General features: G+C 38.2%; 1 protein-coding gene across 1 annotated transcript; it reads right to left on the minus strand.

The window, feature by feature from the left end:
* Positions 1 to 2,813: 2,813 nt before the first annotated feature.
* Positions 2,814 to 23,138, minus strand: LOC136240909 (uncharacterized). The gene is made up of 4 exons (XM_066031975.1): positions 23,000 to 23,138; positions 18,050 to 18,190; positions 12,847 to 12,997; positions 2,814 to 2,985 (listed from the first exon to the last, which is right to left on the minus strand). Exons 1-4 carry the CDS (start codon positions 23,013 to 23,015, stop codon positions 2,892 to 2,894), a joined length of 402 nt encoding a protein of 133 aa, XP_065888047.1. The 5' UTR covers positions 23,016 to 23,138; the 3' UTR covers positions 2,814 to 2,891.
* Positions 23,139 to 23,348: the final 210 nt, after the last annotated feature.

Consider the following 23,348-nt stretch of genomic DNA (forward strand, 5'->3'; position numbering starts at 1 on the left):
ATCCTGCTTTTCAATAATCATGATCACTTAAAGGAAGTTTATACCTTTTAGTGTACTGAACGAATCATTTTAAAACATCAATAATTCTTTCTGAAAACAACTCCAGACTGCCAAACCCTCAAACGTGATTTAATGTCATAGTGGGTATTTTCAGTTGTTGCTACATACTTGATGCTTGGGTTGACATGCATATGCATTCTCTTGTAAGTAAGCAGTAATTTCTTTGCATGTTGACAAGGTTGCAGTGTCTAAGAGCTGTTTTATCTGCTTTATCAGTTAGGCAGCACCCTGAGTTCCATGCTACATTTATCTGAATCACCCTATTATTTTTAGTATAAATTTAAGGTAATAAAATACAAATATACTATACATCTACTGGAGTTTGCACTTACAAACTTCTTGAAGTCAACTTTTAGGGACCCGCCGATTATGCTGGCATAATTATGAGCATAATAGGTGTCTGAAAGCATTGAGCATAATGCTAGCATAATAGGTAGAATATTTGTGTAATAGTATGAATTCTTGCTTATCAAAATAGCTATCACAAAAAGATCGATATACTCTAATAGAACAGTCAGTAACTCTAATAGAACAATCATATAACTGACTGTTCTATTAGAGTATATCGATCTTTTCTGTGATATACATTTTGACAAGTAAGTTTGTGCTTCAGCCACTTATTGTTTATCCATAAATTGGAAATTATTACTAGAGCATGGGAACTGAAGCATAAATAATTGGGCATAATTTGAGCATAATGGGTAAGTATTGAGCATATATTTAAGCATAATAGGTAAGTTTTTGAGCAGTGCAGCATAGCATAATAGGTAAAATTATGAGCATAATCGGCGGGTCCCTATCAACTTTATAAGCTCAAAATACTGCAGAAATTACGCTGTCAGTGTACCCAGGAACTAAAAGGGGGTTAGTTGCGGCCAAAAACTAGTTCAGCAGGCCTGTGCCCGGGGGTGGGGGGGTTCAGTGGAAATTTTGTGTTCTAGCATTCATTACAAGCCTTCCATGGCTTCTCCAGCTGCTGAACCATGTGTGGCTTCCAGAGGTATTAACCACAAAGCTTCAAGGTTATCTGTGTAAATCGAAACCACTTTAGATGCATGGAATGCAGACAGTGGTTTTGTCTCAGCCTAAGGCTTCTATTGTTCTACTTACAGTATCTTTAATTTGTTAAATATTTTCTAACAAGGAGTCCAGAATAGCAGTGATAAACACCAGACTAGATGGACACTGCAACTGATAGGCTGTTAACTATATAGCTAACACAAGTAAGCCTAGCTTGTTACATTCAATGATATGAATTCTAAAGTGTCAAGTGTGTGAGTCTGTCAGTTATTTTTATTATGGTTATTATCCATGTTTGGACAATGGTTAAATGTATGGTTTAGCTTATAGCTCAAATAAATGACCCTGAGTCTTAGAAATGATATATTAGTGTGCGATGGGCCCATGTTGAGAGGAATTTCTGTCAACACAATGATGTGTGATAAGTTTATTTAATCAGTGAATGCATTTCTGCATTTAAGCAATTTGAGGCTATCCTCAGGACATTGAATATGCTGTGCCCCCAGACTCCCACATCTGGGATTGCCTACCACTTCAATTTAGAACCCCCCTTTTGAAATTCCTGTGTACAGGCCAATATTATTTGCCTTCCTTACAATCAACTATTCTTTATTCTCTTTGAGAATCCACTATTATACATTGCCTAAAATCCTATAACATTTAAAGTGTGTAGCTTTGTTTTCAACTAAAAGTGCTTACAATTGAACTCATCCATCTTGTACCAACAATATTTATTTGGCTAAAAATAACTTTTAGATTCAACTTGTGGTAGCCATTTTGCAAATTTTTCCAAAGGAGAGCCTGCCCTCAGACCCCCTAGCTAGAAAGTTCTATGCACGTGTACTCTACACAATGGTGTGTATGCTCGCTCTCTCAAGCCCTCACTTCATTGTTACTGTTTTGACATTATAGTTTGAGCTATGAGACTGTAAAGCACACTATAACAATGTATTAAAAATTATCTCGTATATTGATGAATTCATTCATGAACTGATGTAATCAACTGATCAAACATTTTACAGGTACAGTATTAAATTTAGCAACAAAAAAAAAACAACTAAAAATGGTAAGTTTAGTATACCACTAAATTAAGCCATGGCCAGCTTAAGGTATTTCAAACACAAATGGAAACTTTGTTTAGTATTGATCATGTATGTGTAGCTGATACCCACATATCTTTCCTCTTCCTGTTTTTTAAAATGTAAATAATAGAGAATATAGATTCTTAGTTGCTGGCTGTGGCCTTTATATGTATGACAGCTAGTAATACAATTGTTGAAGAATAGATAATGGTGTCATTTCATCATTATTATGCTAAGGTGACTCGCAATGCTTTACAAGGATTGTGAACCACTTAAACAAAGTGACATCATTTTTCTGTCAAAATATATTACTATAAAATTTAATTGCTCAATAGGCTAAATTTTCCTGTGGGGGCATGCCCCCAGAGCCCCCTAGATAGAACATGCTCTGCATGCTGAGTGTGTTTTGCATACTATAAAGCACACTATACTACAGTAGTTGTATCAACCAGTTATCCCTTTCTCAGCCAGCCAGCCACTATAAATGTCCCTGTTAGCACTCCCCTTCTGAAATCCTAGATCCGCCCCTGTATTTGTGCTGCCAAACAAACTAAGATATGCAGGTGTTTTGACTGCAAGCCCACTAGTTCAAAGGCATTCCTGGAACCCCAGGAACCTCCCCATGAAGTCCCCCTATTATAATGCTGTATATACAGTCATACAACTAATCACACAAAATATAGGCTCTACTGTTTAGTGGTTTCATTTCAACTTAGTCTTCTTGGTTACCTAGCTGCTGGGAGGTTGAGGAGGTGTCTTACTGTTCAGCATCTCAAACACATGACGATACTCTCCATCATCCTTGCGCCAAATTTGACAATAACTAAATGGAGCAAACAAAGCATGCACATGAATATAATAAATATAACATCTGTTTATAAATATTATGCAGTCTTGATAAATAACTTTAATAATAAAATTAATTATGTCATTCAGAGCTGTAAAACTAAGCTTGTGATATCTATTACTAAACAAGCATTTAAAATTAAAAGAGTTGACTTGAGTTCCACAAAGCATGGGTGCATGATGGAAAGAGGTTTACAAGTATAGGTAAGACACTCCGCCTCAGTGATTATTCCATCATTCCTTCGGGTTGTTTATCCACTGAAGAATCCTAGCACTGCGTGTCTTTTATTACTATTATTATTATTGTTACTGAGCAGACAGCACAGCTAATATGCTCAGGAAAAAGCAATCACAAAATGAATTTAGCTAAGTAGTTACAAAGATTACAGTTATTGAGTTCCATACAATGTTTGCAGTTCTGCCGAAAAAGAGTCAATATTGTTGCTCTCAATTATGGAAGATGGTAAGTTGTTCTAATCCTTAATTGATCTGGAGAAAAGCTCTGTTGGTGTGAATAGGTGGATGAGTTTGGTAGAATAAAACGATGTGGGTGATATAGTCTGGTGGATCTTGTCATTGAAATAAAATGAGGAGGAATTGACAGTGAATAATCTTGATGTATAATTTTGAAAAGTGTTTGTAATCTGGATGTTTTACGTCTCAGCTGAAGGCTTGGCCAAGAAAGATGCTGTAACATAGCTGTGACTGAGCTGAATCGATTGAAATCATTTAGGACCCATCTAGCTGCCCTATGCTGTACTTTCTCTATCTGTTGAATATTGTTATGGTGGTATGGGTCCCAGATGACTGCAGCGTATTCCATTGACGGTCGTACTATCGTAAGGTAGGCTGTTGCTTTGATGTTAGACGAGCAGCAACTCAGATTGCGTTTCAAGAAGTTTAATGTTCTATTAGCCTTAGCAGCTATATTACTAATATGTGGAGACCATGATAGTTTGTTATCCGATATAACACCAAGGTAGGAGTGTTGGTTTGATGTACCCAAGTTGTGATTGTTTAGCTTGTAGTTGAAAATGATTGGTGATTATGATCTGGTAAACCGCATAATAGTACATTTGGTTACATTGAATCTTAATTGCCACTTAGTTGCCCATTCATGTAGTTGATCAAGATCATGCTGAAGTTGAATGGCATCCTCCTTGGTGGTGATAATTCTGTAAAGTAAACAGTCATCAGCAAATAACCGTAGTGGCAAATTTACATGTTCTGTTATATCATTAATGTATAGAAGAAACATCAAAGGGCCGAGGACCGTCCCTTGAGGGACTCCTGAGTGAACAGCTATTGAGTCAGAAAAAGTACCGTCCAAAGTTACTTGCTGTGACCTTCTGGTCAGCCAAGTATTGACCCACTGACAGATGTGATCGTTGATACCATAGTGTCTTAATTTAACTAATAGTCTTTGATGTGGAACACTATCAAACGCTTTAGCAAAGTCAAGGAGAATGACATCGGTTTGTTTCTGTTGGTCTAGAGCATATGACAAGTCTTCTATCAGTGAAATAAGTTGGGTAACACAAGAGTGCTGGGATCTGAAGCCGTGCTGGGTATCAATGAGAATGTTGTTAGAGTTTAGATGATTTATTATGGAATGATATATAATATGATCCATAGTTTTGGAGCACACAGAAGTCAATGATATTGGTCGGTAGTTTGCGGTACTAGTACAGTTTCCTTTCTTGAAAATCGGACATACAGTGGCCACGAGCCAATCGGAAGGTAGTATACCTGTGTCTAGTGATTGAGTGAATATAACTTGCAGTATAGGAGATGTTTCATTTGCACAATTCTTCAAGATATATGGATGAATGTTGTCTGGTCCACTGGCTTTGTTGGTATCTAATAGGGATAATTGATGTTGGATACCAGCCACTGAAAATGTAATACTTGGCATAGTAGGCAGAGCATTCACAGGGTTGTTGCATCCATTCATGGAAGGGATATTTGATAAGTTTTCCTTAGTGAAGACTGACTCAAAATAGTTGTTTAATGCATTGGCTTTACTCTTTATATCTGAAATAGATTCACCATCTACAATTAGGGTGGAGATATTATGGTAGTCCTTACGTTTTGCTCTAATATACTTCCAAAATTGTCCATTAAATGAGTTGTCAAACATTCTATTGAAATAATTATTGTGTGCTACTTTAATCTTGCTAATTATAGAGTTTTTAATCTTGTGATAGGCATTCCAGTCATTACTAGATTTGGTTCTTTTAGCTACGTTATATAATTGTTTACATCTCTTCATATCCCTCTTTATTTCTCTGTTTATTCATGGTAATTTGGAGTTGGAACGTATTGTTTTGTATGTCACGTACTTTGCAACACTGTCATTGATTGCACCTTTTAGATCAGTCCAGTTTTGTTCGACAGTTTTACTGTAAGGATCATTCCCAAGAAAACAAGTTTGAAATTCAAGTATATAGGTCTCTTTTAATATTCTCAAGATTAGCTCGGTGGTATATATAAAGCAACTTTGTGTTCAGATTTAGTATTAATATTTGTATTATCTATATTATAATAGAAGACAACGGCCTCGTGATCCAACATTCCTGGTGCAGTAGTTAGGTCCAAAATGGTAGAAGAGGTAGAAAGAACAAGATCAAGTATGTTGCTGTTTCTAGTTAGAGTATTGACAAATTGATTAAGGCCAATATCATTAATTTGATCGAGAAATACATTATTTAGTTCTACTCCATAGCTAGGATTAGAGGTAAGCTGACCACTTTCATCTAACCAATTAATACCTGGAGGGTTGAAATCACCCATTACTATTATATTAGGTAGTTCAGTAAACCTACGTGTAAGAGTGTTCAAAGATAATCCCAATTGCAGTATGGGGTCAATGGACAGGTCTGGTGGACGATAAAATGAGCAAACATAAATGGGAGCTCTTTTAGAAGGAGACACTTTCGCCCAAATGATTTCAGCATTTACAGGTTCTTCAGATACATCTAGGCCTTCCTTAATGCATAAGAATACACCTCCAGCACCCTCTACTCGATCCTTTCTTAATACAGTATATGTAGGAGGAAAACTTTCAATGCTGTAATAAGAACTATCAAGATGTGATTCACAGCCACAAATAATATGAGGGTTGTGTTCATCAATTAAGGCTTGGAAATGAGCTCTTTTTCTGGAACTGCATAAACTACAACAATTTAAACTCAAGATTTTTAGTTTAGTATGATTGGGATTTTGGAAATTTGAAGCATTGTAACTACTTGTAGCTGAGCAGTCATCAGGAAGACTGCTCCTGTGAGCGCGGTTGTTGCGTGTGTGTTATGTCCATTGGTTGAGCTGATGAATTCGAAGCTGTAGATGAAGAGCATTTAAAACTGCATTAATAACTTCTCCATGAAGTCGGTTGTTGACAAAAATACGATTGTTGCTAAGTTTGATTTATTACCAGCCTTGATTAGGGACCATCTTTCCTTTAGTAAAACTGACTCTATTGCTCTTTCTTGTGGTGACATATCAGGTTTGATAATCAGTGGGGAAGGTAAGGAACTATTGTTTGCTAAAATTATATTTACGTCCATGGTACGTTGGAGTTTAATTAAGATGGGCCGTGGCCTAGATTGATTCTGTTTGAATTTCCCAAGACGAAAGCAGTCGATTATGTGATCAGGGTTTATCTGAACCTTTATACTAAGGGTTTCTAAAACGGCTTTAACATCACTCTGTTGTCTTTCGTGTCTAGATGTTCTGGAAGAGCATTCATTGATACCATGCAAAACAACATTGGATTTGCGATCAGGCACTTGTTGAGTAGGATTGGCTGTGTGTCTATCAAGGGCATTCGATGTTGTTTGGATTTAGTCAACCAGCTTTGTCTCCTGCAACTGCAAGGTTTCTATTTTATTAGACTAATCACATAGTGATTTAGTTTGCCATACATTACTAGTAACATTAGTCTCAATAGTAGGAGTGCAATTAATCCCAAATCGCATGGCCTTGTTTCTGTAATTGCACTGTAAAGTAGCCAATAAAATAGCAGAATAACAGAAGCCTTTTAAGTGCAACAAGAAAGTGATATTGTGAATAGCCAATCAAATAAGCTGACAATAGAAGCCTTTTAAGTGCAACATATGTAGACATTTTGAGTAGCCAATCAGAATTGCTGAGATGTGAAGCCTTTTAAGTGCAACAACAAAATAATGATGTAGTTAATACAAAGAAGAATGACGCAATCACCTGGTAGAAGTTAATGGCCACATAGATCTGGATAGATGTGTACTACAAACCACGAAGGGTGGTCACTATGTGATTAGTAGGCAATCACATGCATTTTCATGCAATTATGGAATAATTGTACTCGTAACAGCCAAAATTGCACTCAAATGTGTGTGATTACCTATACAAATCGGACACAGCCTTTTCGATTTTGCAGTGTGCTGAAGCTAGTTGCTCAAGATCCACTGATAAGGTTGAGACAGTTAGATCTGGTTGGGGTAGCCCAGCCTGGTGGAGCATCCAATCATTAATGATACTTTTGAGATGAGTTAGACAATCATTAATATTGCAGTAGTACACACAATTGTTGATTTTGGATAGAGTGTTAATTGCTTTGTACTGTTCTTGAGAAACATTGTCACAATAAGCATGCACTCACATACAACATAAATCACATTGTATGGCATCATCATCTTCCTCACATTTCTTATTAATTGCTTATTTAACACATAGTGGCACTTATCTGGTGAATCATCAGGTCCAGCTTTTCTCTTCTTGCTTCCAGCATTATCAACCATTTCAGTGTATTAGGACTAGAAAACTTTAATTAAAGCCCATCTGCCAATGAAAAAGAAAAACGTGTCAAAGTTGACTACAATTAAATGGATAAAACCAATTGGTCTTAGTCATTTAGAGAATGGCTCGAAGAGAGGACGTTGCGTTCTGTGCTGCTGCTAAGAATGAAGCAATCGTTAGTCCTTCTCTGATAAAACAGTTTGATCCTTTCCTGCAAAGTTTCGATGGGAGTTCCAGTCAACCCGGCGCATTATACAGGACTGTTGGCACCAGCTATTATAAGCAACGGAGGATACGATGACCTGGATCCCGAGATGGATGCACTGTTGGTTGAAGCCTCTCAGCAGGTTGAAAGTGAGCTGATATCTTGGGAGAACGACGAGAATGATTGTCGAAAACTTAGCCGTTTTGGTCCACCACAAAGCGATGCTGATATTAAAAAGGCTAAAGAAAGCCGTGTTCCAAAGAATACTTTGAAAAACACCAGTTGGGCTCAGCAAGTTTGGCAACAGTGGGCCACAGAACGTCTACAAAGAACTGCAGAAAACGAAGGTAGCTGCGATTTAGTGTTGGGTGTGGATTTAGTGCTGCATGTGGACATTAGAAAGATGAGTAACGTTGGTATCAATCACTGGTTGCAACGATTCATGCTAGAAACAAGGAAGAGTAACTGGGAACATCACTCCTCTGATAGCTTTCACCAGATATGCTGCGGAATACAAAGAGCAATCAGAGCTGCTGGTAACACTGATATTAACTTTTTTGATGGTAAGGAATTCACACCTTTTCGTGAGCTAATGGATGGCGAATTAAAGAGACTGAATGGTACTGGTAAATATGTGTACAAGTGATATCAGTACAGCTGAAATGGAGATTTTGTGGAAAAATGGATTGTTGGGTGATCTTTCACCACAGGTGTTGGTGAATACGTTGGTATATTTAATGGGGTTATGTTTTGTACTTAGAAGTGGTGATGACCATCGAAGACTGAGACATTATCCATCGCAGGTTCAACTGGTAGAGCCCCCCAATAGTACAGCTTACCTTCACTACAAACAAGATATCTCAAAAACAAACCAGGGGGGACTGAAACATTGCAAGCTAGGAAGTGGTACACCATGCAAACAAGACCAATCCAGAGCGGTGTTTGGTTCATCTATACAAGCTATACAATTCGCTGTGCCCAAACAACCGTCCACAAAATGCATTTTATCTTACATCCATTGATAACCCAGAAGAAGCGGATTGCTGGTACAAAACTGTCTCTATTGGCCATAATAAGATAGCTGAAGTGGTACCAAGATTAATGAAGGATGCTAATATTCAGGGATATTATACTAATCATTCACTGAGAGCAACAGCAACCACTAGGATGTATGATGCCCAATTAGATGAGGCTACTATTATGAGTAGGACAGGACATCATTCAGTAGATGGTGTCAGAGCGTACAAACGGACAACCACTGTATCGCAAGAATTGTCATCTGCTATTCTAAATGGTGTGACATCAGGGGATGCCAAGGAAGAGACTATTACACCAAGAGAGGCTAAAGAAGAGAATGCAACAGTTGTTAGGGAAGGAACTACTATGCCAAGGGAGGCCAAAGAAGAGAATGCAGGCAAGTATCCGCAAATGGACTTTGGTAATGCTACAAACTTCACAATTAACTTTAACTTTAATACAAAGTAGGTATACACCTGAAACAATGTTAGTTACTTTGTTTTGCAAAGGTGTCATTATGTCATTATTATTAGGTGTTTGTGATGAAATAAATACAATCTGAACTATAGCTATGTGTGTGAAACTGGTTGGGAAGCTGTACTATGGTATTCATAAAATATGTAATTATATGTTGCAAAACATGACTAGGTGAATTACTAGTAACTAAAGACACCTGTACACAGGTGTCTTACCAGAATAAAATACCTGCATACTTTCCAAATATCAAAGCATTCTTAACATGCCAATGTCTAAGACTTGAAATTTAGCATATAGCTATGTAACAGCAACACAAAATGCCTAGATTGACAACATAAAAGTACCGGAAGTGGTGAGACTAGTGCAGTGAAATAAAGTTTATACGTAATACTTACAGTACATTTTTGGTGGGGTCGATTCAAAGGGAAACACAAAGACACCTATGCTTCCTTACACATCCCAGCAGGAAGAAATATTGATGTCCTTCTTTAATAGAAAAGTCATACAAGGACATCCAAAGGGTATAACCCAGGACATGTTTATTCCTTCCTTGGAATTCTCCAAATTGACAGATGCAAGCTTTTTATACTGAGCATACGTACTGACTAAGCTTAGGGCTTAAAATGTATTTACGGTCAGAAGTGGGGAAACAAATTTGATTACACTTTACTATTCTCAAATATTATGATTTCACTTTCTGAGATATATCACATGTATCAGGCATGTATCCTGAACAGTAACCAAATCTGTACCATGATTTAAGCTCTTTATCCTTGCACATCAAGGCACACAAAATGCAGCCAAAGAAAGCCGGTGCACCAAGTAATGACAGGAAGAAGAAAAAATCAATTTTCATGCATTTGAAGCTCCATGATTACTTATCTGAATGTAATGAACTTTACAGTTAAGTTTCCTGCCTGGTTCATTTTTTCCTTTTGCTGCATCTTTTTGCATAATTCACAAACTTCGCTATGAAACACAAAACTCAGTATTCCAATCACGCTGAAATTTGGCACATTTGAAGGGGTTCTAAACTTGAACACTAGTACCAATTTTTCTATGAATCCAATAGACATTCACAGTGTTATGACCAGGGTAACCACTTCAGGGATGAGTTAAACATTGGCTTGTGGATACATCAACCATCTTAGGAGTGCCTTTTGGTTTGAAAGGAATCAAGATAAAGAGTATGGAGATATCAGTATAACACGAATACAGATGTAGGTAACAATTGTGCAATTGAGCTTTGTGAATAAATAAACTATTTGTTTTCATGCCTATCAGGCAAACTGCCCAGGGGAATGAGCTGAAAATCGGTATGTAGATGGATTATTAATCATAGAAAGTTATTTCAGTGCTACTGTATAGAAGAATTGGATTAAAAGCACCATAAAGTGGACTAAACATCCAACTCTGATTGTTATAAGTTAGACAGATAGAGCAGTATGTTGAAGGTCTTGTAACAGTGGACCATGTTTCCTATGGTTGAAAAGTGATGCTTGACCACTGAGAGTTCTAATAATATGATGGAACCAGAGGGAACCAACACCAAGTCTCATCTGCTTAATGATGAGAAATTAGTTGGAATGGTCCTTGGAAGAGTAGTTATTAGAGTGACTTTACATTCAGCTAATACTCTATTAGAATGTTCAGCTAAATAACTATCATCCTCAGCTATATAACAAGTCATCCTGTAGAGAGTTTAGCTTTGTTAAAATTCACCCTGTAGAGACCAGCGTTGAAACCGGGTCGGGTCATCCAGGTAACATTTTCTCCGGGTCATCCGGGTCTGACCCGGTTTACAATTTATCCGTGTCTGACCCGGTTTACAATTTATCCGGGTCTGACCCGGATTGGATCACGTGAGAAACGAAATTGTTCGTTTGACGACGTGGAAACTTATAAACGCTATCGCGTAGCTCTTTCGTGAGCCACGCCCACTTATCGCATTACCAACATACGCTCAGCCACGCCCATTTGTTAGTAAGTGTAGTATGTAGCACGAAACTGAGGGTATCTATGGTGAGGGGTAGCTATTGTCAGTAGGTGAAGACCTTTTTTTTTTTTTTTTTTTTGGTCTTCAACCTACAGCTAGGCTGAAGTTGCAATATTTACTCAACACGAATGGAACGCTCAAAATGTAGACTCGTTCGCTCGCTCGAGACTAGCTGAAACACGTCTCGGCTTTAATTAATCCGGGTCACATCCGGGTCAGTGGGTCATCCGGGTCAGCAGTAGTGACCCGGTTTCAACGTTGGTAGAGACTTCAGTTGCAATACATGTCACACTATTTGTGACTGGCTCTGGGAAAACCGGTCTTATCACCCATCTAAAAGTGTCGAGAAATATCAGTTTTAAATATTCAGAGTGTCGTAGTTGGCCAGTGGTGGTAGCTACGTATACCAAATTTGCACACGTTTCACAGCAATTTCTTACCTTCCAGATCATCCACTGATGAAGTAGCCAACAGCCAAATTTCCCGCCATTTTAGAAGTTTTTAAACCGATGTTGTCTGTATCAGGCGAGCTCCAGAAGGGTGGGAGGCGGGGCCCTGGAAGGCGGGCAAGATGGTGCTCAAAATTGAAAAGGAACATGTTGGGATGAAGCAGGCCAAGTTATGGACCATTCAGGGCTCAGAACTGGCTAAAATGAAAGGAAATTTACAGTACAGGTCACTGTCCAACACCATGGAGCTGTACAGCCACACACAGCCATCTCCTGGCTCCCGGACCACTCGTACGGCTTGCCACTGTGCTTAAAAAAAGCAGCCAGCAAAAGCAGACCACTTTACTCTGGTCAACTGTGACAGTGAAATTTGTTAGTACATTCATTAAGCTTTGTGTTTGTGTAAAAAAAATCTAACTTCCTGTCTTGGGCAATAAGAACTGTTTTCGCAGATTCAGTCACATTTGAACTTTCAACACAGTTGCAATTTTATAATCAACAACCAAATAGATCATACAAATTATCAAAAGCTCCAAAGCTGAGCTTTGGAGCTTTCAATTACAAAAAGTGATATCTACACATCAAAACAACCAAACCATAGGATGCAGCCTCTCAAAAATGCCGGGATGAAAAAAGGTGGCAGCCAAGGAATGGCTATGATGGTAGATTAACAGCAAAAAAATTTAATAATGACGTGAATTTGGTGCTGAATCCTAGTGAAACTTGGAGTAGGTAAACACAAAGTCCTCTGAATTGTCATTATGAATTTTTTGCTATTGACCTACCATCACAGTCATTTCTTGGCTGCCACCTTTGATTTCACCACTTTTTTACCCCAGACTTGTAGGGGCAACTGTTTTTACAGCTTGGCTGCAGATAATTTATACTGTAGCATTTAACAGTGATGCTATAGCTCACTTAAGTAAATCAATCTTCTTGCCATCCTTGTCCAACAAAGTAAGATCACCTCTCTTAAAGATACATTCACCCATGGGAGATATATCTTCTATAGTGACCAGCAGGTCTACAACTCCCATTTTATGCAATCCCTCAACTAATGCTTTCACACCTGTAAATCATGAACAATGCTAACCACATTGGTGTTTATTGACACATACAGTTTATCTACTTACTGTAAGAGCCACTAATTTAAATTCTATACATCGTTTGTGAACTGATTCAGAAATGCCATCTTATAGCACTACAGCTATCTTAGATGCTTTTACACTGTAAATAAGCAAACATTTCAATTTCTTATACCAAATCACTGCAGGTGGTAAGGTGTGCCATTTAGCAATCAGGAATCACAACACACACCTGTACAAGCATGCATATACTAGCACTCTAGTAATACCACTGTATAGCTTAAAATATTGTCACTGCAATATAAAAAATGTATTTGTATTTTTTACACTATACCATTATTAAAACTTCTGTATGCTGGTACTGCCTTTTGCTAAATGTACTTGCAATCTGCTATAGAGCATGCAGTTGCATGCGACATTACAGTGCAGATTGTGTGGTTCAGTGGTAAACGAAACATGAAACATTGTCAATTTGTTAAACAATGCAATAACTATTGTTTATGTGAAGCTCTAAACAGGGCTAGAGGAAGCAATTCTAAAGTGGTCAGGCCAAGGGGTAGGCAATATGAAATGCTGAATGCTTGCTATGTGAATGGTAGGGGGTCTGGCGCTGGGGCATGCTTCCCCAGAAAAATTCTCAAAATTGCAGATGTAAATCTCCTAGCAAATTATTGACTAACACTTGTGTTAAACTCACTGCATGTAGCTAGCTACATCATGTGTTCAAATTAAATTCTTACATTATACAGTTGTAACACATGTAAATACAGTATTGTTCCTTTTTGTTATAGCTAGCTACTATATGTATGCAGCATGTGTATAACATTTGAAACTGATAGCTATATATATAACTTATAATTATTATTTTAATGTGATGAAGTCACAACTCAGTATATAGCTATAGCTAGGCACTAAACTATATGCTTAATCTTATCCTATCATGCTATGCTGCAGTGCTCAAATATTCATCCAATTATGTACACTTCCATGCAAAGCTATTTATATTTTGTATTTGCTAGCTTCATAAATCGTTTAACTGATAAATCAGCTGTAGTATGAAGTATCTGAGTGCTCTATTAGGGTGACTGTTCTATTAGAGTGTTTCAATTTTTCCATGACTGATTGTCACGGGGAAGGATTTAACAGTATGATGTAGCTAAATATTCTACTGGCATTATATCACAATGCTTGTAAGATGCTTTAGGCATCTATCATTCTCCAAAACACACCCGCCAGCATAATCGGCCAGTGCCTATCAGCGACTTGGATGTATATTTTTAAAATTAATGCTGAAAAAGTGCGGACTGCTTCCTCCGGCCCTGCTAAAGTAACATAGAATGGCTTCTGCATCTGAACAACTGGAAAGTGAGATGGTTAAAACACAACACCACCAGGTATCATTTTTCTAACATTCGACATTGCAGAAGTGATCCTGAGCATGCACAGCAATGGAAAGGCACAGATGTGTAACATATGAGGCCCATTATCTAACTCTGTTGGACCACCACATAAGATTAATGTCTACAACAAAGTACTGATTGAGCTATTAAACTTTATAACGAGGATTAAAGTATGTGTATGCATACCCCACAATACTACTATTAACTCTTGATAGTACATACAGTTGCCTATGGGAGTAAGGTAAGAGACTTACAAGGAAGCCTTTGGACTGTATCATTGTGAGAATGAAATTGTAATATTTACAACTCAGCATATAATAAGTCTAGTATTCTACCTACATAAGTAGGAGCAGGCACCCATAAGCACTGCATGCGGCTTGCAGTCCTTTGCAGGAGTCAAAGACTGTACTTGTGTGCTATAATAAACTTAAGAGTTTGAACAACTCTTACACTAATAAGTTCAACAACCATTTTGTAATCTTTCTCCGCTGAACAAGAAACAGAACTGTTCCATGGCTATACTTATTACCTGCTAACATAACTAGGCACAACCAGGCAATTACTGCACGATTTTTAAAGGAATTTCACAATGGTTAGAGCACAGCTATATCCTGAGTGTTATGCTCCTTTGCGCCGCCTATGAGCTCCTGACCTAACCGAGGAAAAGGTTTTAAGAAAGGGATTTTCTGGGAGTCCACTACATTATCAGACACATCACATCACCTCTATGAAGGAAACTTTTTGGAGAGCTCAACATTATAACGCCTTGGTGGTACTGGTTACGCAGGGGTGCATGGGGACTGAAGCACCCCTTCCAAATTTTATATGTGCAAACTAGAAAGCTACGTACTTGAAGCTGTAGTACAGATACAATTGCATCTTATGCATGAGTGGGCAATGAAAAGATGGAAAGAGCTAGGGGAATAACTAATCTATTCTAAAGAATCAGCAAGAGGGGTTCAAAATATACTTCGGGGTAAGACTCTGCTAAAAATCATGATACTCTAATAGAACATCCATCATTAAACTTTTCTGTGTAAGACTAGTACGTACGCTGAAATTAAACCCACGTATATTCTTCTTGACCCTGTGCACTACTATCTCACCATTGTGCCAATCATCCTGCCATATACCAAAATTTATAGTCACCTTTATGTACTGGATCATAATATAAAACACCAATTCTGAAAACAACTGTTTAATATAGAGTGGGCATTTTTAATTGTAGCTAAAACTTGATGCTTGGATTGACCTCTTGCAAATAAAATAGTAAAATATTTGGCATCTGCTACAACTATACTTCAAGTAGAGATTTAATACCTTCCAGACTCAATCTTGTGATAGCTATTTTTTCCAAAATTTCCTGTGGGAACATGCCCCCAGAATCCTTAGCTGGAGCATGCTACACATCCTGAGTGCACATGTATTCCATACACTGGTAAGTCAATCTGCTCCCTCCACTAACACTTGTCACACATGTAGATGCTCTCTTCATTGACTGTTTATAGACATTACAAAATAGCTAGTTTGGGCCAAGCCATGTGATTGTAAAGCATATACTATTCTTCAAAACACAATGGCAAACATGTTTATTATTGATCATGTGTAACTAATCATCTAGCTTCCTTTCTGTTCTTTAATATGTTAAAAACTGATTTTAAGCTACTGGCTGTGCATGCCTTTCATATATGACAGCTAATATTACAATTGCTAGGGAATAATGATGTCACTTTGTTATTATTACATGTATATATACTGTAGGAATTGTGAGCTTAAACAAAGCGACATAGTTTTTCAGCCAAAATTATTACCAAATTCAATCTCATGCAGAAAGCAAAATTTCCCTGTGGGAAACATAATGCCCCTAGGCCTCCCCTAAAGCTAGATGCTGATAGTGGATAAACCCCCCCCCCCCCCCTTCTGAAATCCTAGATCTGCCCCTGGATACAGTATGCATTGGTTCACCAGTCATACATTATGTTACAAAAACATTTTTGAGTAGGTATTATAGAAATGAAAAGCAATGAAATAAGGGAGGTCATCTATACACCTGCAGCTCTACTATAGTTTGTTTACATCCACCTGAGTGCCACCAAGTACAGTAATATCAAGCACCTGTTATTAAACTGGGAAATTAAACCACCTTATTCTTATTCTTTGAGTCAAATGCAAAAATACAGTACAGGTTATATTCACATGTAGCATTTTTCACAGCTAATGCTTTTGCTCACATGAGTGCATACAGACATAGATAGGTAGATAGATAGGTAAACCAGGCACACGCCACAGCCAGCCATCAGCAAGCTGTGGGAGCACACCTGGTTTAAAATATATAGCAATTTAAGTCTCAAATCAATTAAACCTATAATTATACCATCTCATTCACTTGCTCATGGAAAGTGCCTAAAGGGCTTGCATGGCACAAGTGATTCTTTTCAATGTGATACGTAGATGTGAAAAGATTATCTTCACTTGAAATGCTGTCATACTTGCATGGATGTGCAAATGAACACAAAAACTACTTTGGTGGATTTGCCAACTCATGCTGAACATTTTAGCCAAATTCCATTTAAGTATGCAAATGCTCCTGTAATCTATTTTCAGTATAGTCACTGTACAAATTGATGTTTTTGCCTTTGCTTTGGTCTAATGCTATAATTTCAAAATTGCTATAATTTCAAAATTATTCACCATGACAATAGGCTTAGACTTTGGTTACCCATTCCTTGGACACTGTAGAAAATACTGAGACAATAAAATTAAAAGAGAAATTTGGAAATTGTGCGAGCTATGTAAGCTTTTGCTAAGACAGTCACATAAATAGTACAGTGGAACCTGTGTTACGGTCACCTGGATTAAGCGGTCACCTCTACATAACGGCCATGGTCACGAGGTCCCAAATATTTTCCCAAACAAATGTATGCATTGTGGTCTGCATTAAGCGGTCACCTGTCTAACACGTATAACGGCCAACCAACAATTCGCCTATGAATCAGTGTATACATAACTTTCTCCTTCGTATAGCGGTCGCTACGTTTTATGGTGGCTTGTTAAGCCAATTGCCTGGTACCGCTGCACCGTTTCAATTAATGCAAATTATCACACTTCTTGCCTTTCAATGAATACTATATAATCTATCAGGCTTTATTGCTTAAGCGTATTCAATAGCAATAACCAACATTCATAGACTTACCTTACCCTTTCTGTAGTAAAATATTCATACTCTATTGCGGTTGGTGCAGGCCTCTTAATGATAATTACTCATTTATAACGGTCATAGCCACTAAAATGCTGCTAACCGCCTTATGCAGGTTTTCTCTATAACAGCCACCTGTATATAAAGGCCAGATATATCTGGTCCCAAGGTTACCATTATATACAGGTTCCACTGTATTACAATAATTCTAATGATTGCCCCTGTATACATGTACTTGCTAAAAAATTGTGCTTTTAAAATCAACATTCAAAATAATTTTGCATAGCCATGCCCTTGAACCATAGATCCTTGCATGGGGAGCAGGGTTTTTGATAAATATTTATTCTCTCGGGCAAACTGACCTAACTTAGACATCTAGTGCTCCCTGTTGGAGTGTAAAGGATCTATGAAGTAACTGGCACCAAAGTGACCATACTTACCAGCTCTTCCTTTTACTGGTGCACTACCATTAGGAACAAACGTACAATCCTCCACAAAGGTCTCCAGAAATTTATCATAGTCCTTGTCTTTAAAGGCAACTACTGTCTTCTTTTGTGCTGCATCAAGAGCATCCAATTCAGCTGTGCAACAAGATTATACAATACATATTTATGATTAGAGCATTGGACCACTCCAAATAAATTCTGTTTTCATTCCTACATCTAGGCATATTGGCATGCAGGCAGGTGGTCCATTTCCACTATTTTAAGATTGGCAGCTTTTAAAGCCATTCTTTTCCTGGTACTACCATGCATTAAAAGCATGCTTATGCTTGTACCTTAAGTCGCAGGAATAACACAAATGTGAATTTGTGTGCCAACTTGATAGCATACTGACACCTTATGAGGTCGTTACTACTGAGCCTGTACAATGTAACTGGAAAAATGGAAGAAATATGGAATACTTTAGTGCTGACAGTAAACTGCAGACAATGGACAGGAAACAGAAAATTTATTTGGAGTGGCCTTATGATTGAGTACTGGGTTCAATACTGGGTCAAAACAGCTAGACTGATAGGCCTTAGATATTAAAGCCTACGGAATCGGGATTACTGCCCTGACCCTTGCCGCGAACTGGGGCTTATTGACTTCTTTTCAGCTAGCACTAACCCCAGCAAAAGGGTCTGTGATGATGTAGTGTATACAGTAGTCTCGCGTGACGAGACCCTTTTCCGTTCAGCCACTTATCAATCGGAAATCATAAGGGTATCACTCTTTTCACCCTATTTCAGGTCCCTATATAACAGACAAAAATGGTAACCAAAAAGGTAATTGAAACAAAAAAAAATAGCCCAATCCTGATCTGGGTTCAAACCCAAGAACACCAATGTGATAGCCCAATGTGATAGCCCAATGTGATAGCCCAGTGTGCATGCTACCGGATGTTCTACCGCTGCTAGCTCCCTTGCTTCCTTTCTTTTCTATCTTATAAATGTGACTCAAGAAGCAAGCTGTATAAAGAAGAACCTAACCGTAAAGGTGAAGAACCAAAGGTGAACCCTAATGCTAATACTACTTGTTGCATCCCCTAAAGTTGGCTACTCGCAGCAACTACTACATGCACCCCCTAAAGTCGACTATTCATGGCAAATACTAGATGCGTGCCCTAAAATTGAAGAGAGAGAGCAACAACTACAGGAGCATTTTGTATCTGCAAAAGATACGTTTGTCAGGCAAATCCATCATCTTTGCCATACTTCCTTTACTATTCAGACTTATATATTGCATGCGAGTCTTAAATGCAACTGGAGTACAACAACATTAAGCTTTCGGTGATATCACATTTACCATCATATACCGTAATTTACTTCTTTTCAATATTAGTGTCAATTAGCTACACAAAGATGTAAAAATGTTTTCTCTCATATAGAAATAAAAAAAATATGCAAGTAGCTAAATATTTGCGTCCTTGTACATACTAAGCATGCTGTACTAGACACGTATGGGATGTACAAACAAGTGGTACTGTACATACAAGCAGGGCCGCCCAGAGAAATTAAGGGGCCCAAGGCAAAGAGGTAAAGTGGGGCCCCAGGGGCAAGGAGGTTTCCATTCTGAATGACAACTTCACCCAAGCTGTAAGTTGAGACCAAAAAAAGTTCATGACCTGCTAACAATGACAATAGCTACCCCTAACCAACAATATCTCCTTATCTATAAGCTTGCTACACTGCTCCTCTGAAGAATACTGTGACTGCTCTATTAGAGTATTTATATCTGACTGCTCTATTAGAGTATATCTATCTTTTAAACAGATATTCAAGGGGCCCTTCATGGGGCCTCCTGGGGCCCCTTTCAGGCTGGGGCCCGGGGCAAAATTCCCAAGTTGCCCCCTCTGTGGTCGGCGCTACATACAAGTATTTACCACAACTGACTTTTTGCAGTCATGCATAATTTAATTTATTCACCTCCACACACACTATTTATAGCCACTGAAGTACATTAAAAAATCTTTGAGTCACAAGGGTCAGTTGGTACGATTCAAGGTGACCAATTCTATCATACATTTCCTGAAAGATGCAAGTCATTCACATAAATACATAAATCATGAATTTCTTGGCAAATCTCAACATGATGACAATGCTATTACAAGCGTGCCTACAATGGTGATGTTCAGTTAGTTTAAATCAGTCCTAAGAACCTACTACTTACTCAGAGATACCATAGTATGTTGACAACAGCACCTTCTTGCCTTATCAGGAGAGGCTGAAAGCACTTGTTGCAGAACACACTGCATGAAGTTTCTGGTAAATAGGATATCGTCATTACATTTTTCCTTTACAGGGGAGATGAATTTAGATCTGCTTTTGCAGACTCGTTTTAGAATTGTCAGAAGTTTACTACCAAGACTATGGCCCTGACTGCAACAGCCACTAAGGGCACACTTGCTAGACAAATAAGTGTTAAATCTCATCTAACTATGCAGAATCCAGTAATTATAGGTCTGCTTCCTGATATATAGGCCTAACATCAAATTGGTAGTAGAACCCTGCCCAGAGTTAAGTATATACATTACTAACAAAAAGCCACTATAGAGGAGGACTAAGACTACAAAGACAATTGTCTTTGTAGATCATGAAAGGATTGCGGCAAGATATGTATAATGTTAGAAAGTTGCTGGAAAAGTATTATTTTTACTGAACCACCTGGTCTTCCTGACAGTTTCCTGTGTTTCAGACTAATTGATGTGTCCAGTGCAGCATGTGATACCAATTGCAATTTACGAGAGGAGATTGCAATTGAATTTTGCAAACCTGAAACTAAGTTGAGACTTGAGAGTCATTATTGTGTCTACTGCTTTTGGTCATTGCAACAATATTTTGAGAGTGATTAATTATAACACTCCAAACACACTTGAGGAAATGGTCCAAGAGATTTGGAAGAGCAGGCGAAAATGCCCAAGCTATTATATCACTGGGAATAAAGTGACAAGAGTCTGCCAAGAAATATCATGGGGAAAATCAAAGCATCTACCGTAGATCTTTACTATTCAAAGACTTCTTATTTTATGGCAAACATGCAAATATTACTGCATGCAAATGCTGTGATTTATGTAGTTTGCTGTGTATTGTAACAAAGATGTATATAGTAATTTACAGTGGTACTAGAAAAATGTAAAATAAGTTTCATAAGTTAACATTTGCTGCTTTACCCACTCTTTGTTTTTCCCAATTGATTGACATCATTAACGGTTTAGACTTTCTATATCCCTTGTGGTGCCAGTCTTGTATAATTATAAGATAATACTTCATCTGCCACTAATTGGTCCTTAATTCAACTCCTGTAGATCCTTGTCAAACAATGGCATTGAGTGAAAATCTTTAGTTGCAGTTACATTATAAGTGTTTTCAAAATTGACACAGACAGCTTATCCTTAAAACACTCAACATGTGCTTTCAGAAGTGATCTTGGACCTCAAGCCTCGCATCATGTCTTTGGGTCTCCTGTTCATGTGTTCCATGTGGAGATCTACGGGTACATTGATACCAACTCGGCCATGGGTGTTAACAGTTCGTGATCACTTCATTTCAGCACGTAAGCAAGGAAGACTGAGCCAACAATAGGAACCCTTCTTTGGTATAATTGCCAGTTTGATTGAAAATGACAGTTAGAGATTTAAGAATGTAATTGCCATCACCCATTTTGATGGCATCATGGAAACCATACCAGAGTAGAACCAGAGTGTTGGCTCTTCTTGACAAGCGCAGTACGGTTCAAAAGTTTTTGCTTGTTTTTTCCTGTAAATCATGAAATGAGCTTGTCCCATTGTTTATTAAGCCATGCTCACTTGTAGTAGTGTTAGTGGCTTTAAGACAAAACCTACATGGGTCTGTAGATCAGTCAGAGTGTCATTCTTAGTCCATCTTAAGCAACCAGAGGAGGGTGGAAGTGCCTTAAGTGCCATTAAAATGAATTATGTAAACCCTCGTTTTTCAGCATCAGCTAAATGTGCGGATGATGTAACAAAGCGTGGCATCATAGCTTTACTTACAATAAACATACCTGGTTAGTGTTAAACTCGTTACGTGTGAAATAGTGTTTCATTGATTTTTGCCTAGAAAACCAAGTGCTTTTACGAAACTAATTACATCACCTTAAGGCCACTCCAAATAAATTTCCTGTTTCCCGTCTACTGCCCGCATCTGTTCACTGTCAGCTCTAAATATTCCATTATTCCATATTCTTCTATTATTTTCTGGTTATTCTTGCACAGTGACAGGCTTAGTAAAAGCCATCTTAAAACAGTGTCAGTTCACGTGCCACCAGTGCTCTCAGATCAGCCCAAACTTCATGTTTGTGTTATTTTAGCACCTTGAAAAGGAAGGAACATGCTTTTGTGGAGCTTTTTATAGCTGTGCCAGGCAAATAATGGCTTGAAATGCTGCCAATCTCATAATGAAATAATGGAAATGGACCGCCCACCTACATGCAAATATGCCTGAGGTCAGGACAGGAAATTTATTTGGAGTGGCCTAATTCTTACACAAAGCATATGAGTCTAAAGATCTAGTTAACCCCACCATTTGCTGGTTTTGTATTGAGACTACTGAGGTTTACGTGAGATTTTGAACAGAACTATGCAATTAAGGTAATATTTATTAAGTAGCGTCTAAAACGCTTCCGCCCTCCTCTGTTAAGCAACACTCTCAGTAATTCCACTTCTTGGGCGCTTAAAGGATCGCGTGAGCCAATTAACACTCACCAACCACTGGTGAGAGCATTTTTATTTTTATTTTTTTTATCACGAACTACCGGTATTCCAGATCCTTGTGGCACGGCGCCTAACGATAAGTGGCTGAGCGGAAAGGGTCTGGCCACGAGACTATGGATACAAAGGGTACATGCAACTATTTCTACAATTCATGATGAACTAGACAGGCTTAAACTAACCTTGAGGTATAGCCATCTTAAACAAGTGATTCGGTCAGACAGTATTTCCTCCCTTTAGTACTACAGGATCGCAGCCTAGAGACTATTCGAGAATTGCCAATTGTTTCGAGTAAGCTCCCCCTACGCACATATTTTAATCACGTGTAGACCGGGTTTCTTAAACTTAGCTAGCTACATTTAAAACTGAGCAGCAGTAGAAAGAGGTTCCAGGGTCGTAGACCAGGGGACGGTTTTCTGGACCGCACTTGCTGGATAGCTGAGCTCGTCTCACTTTAATTCCAGGCATAGACTCTCTCGATAATCTATGTTCCAGGGGTCCGCACCTCGATCCTTTGAAATCTCGTACAGC

The sequence above is a fragment of the Dysidea avara genome, chromosome 12, assembly GCF_963678975.1.
Source record: "Dysidea avara chromosome 12, odDysAvar1.4, whole genome shotgun sequence".
NCBI classification, from domain to species: Eukaryota; Metazoa; Porifera; class Demospongiae; order Dictyoceratida; family Dysideidae; genus Dysidea; species Dysidea avara.

Coding starts and splice junctions, on each gene's coding strand:
- LOC136240909 (XM_066031975.1), bottom strand. Junction 12,998..18,049: donor ACCAGTAAAAGGAAGAGCTG/GTAAGTATGGTC, acceptor CATGATTTACAG/GTGTGAAAGCATTAGTTGAG. Junction 2,986..12,846: donor AAGAAGATTGATTTACTTAA/GTGAGCTATAGC, acceptor TGCTCCATTTAG/TTATTGTCAAATTTGGCGCA.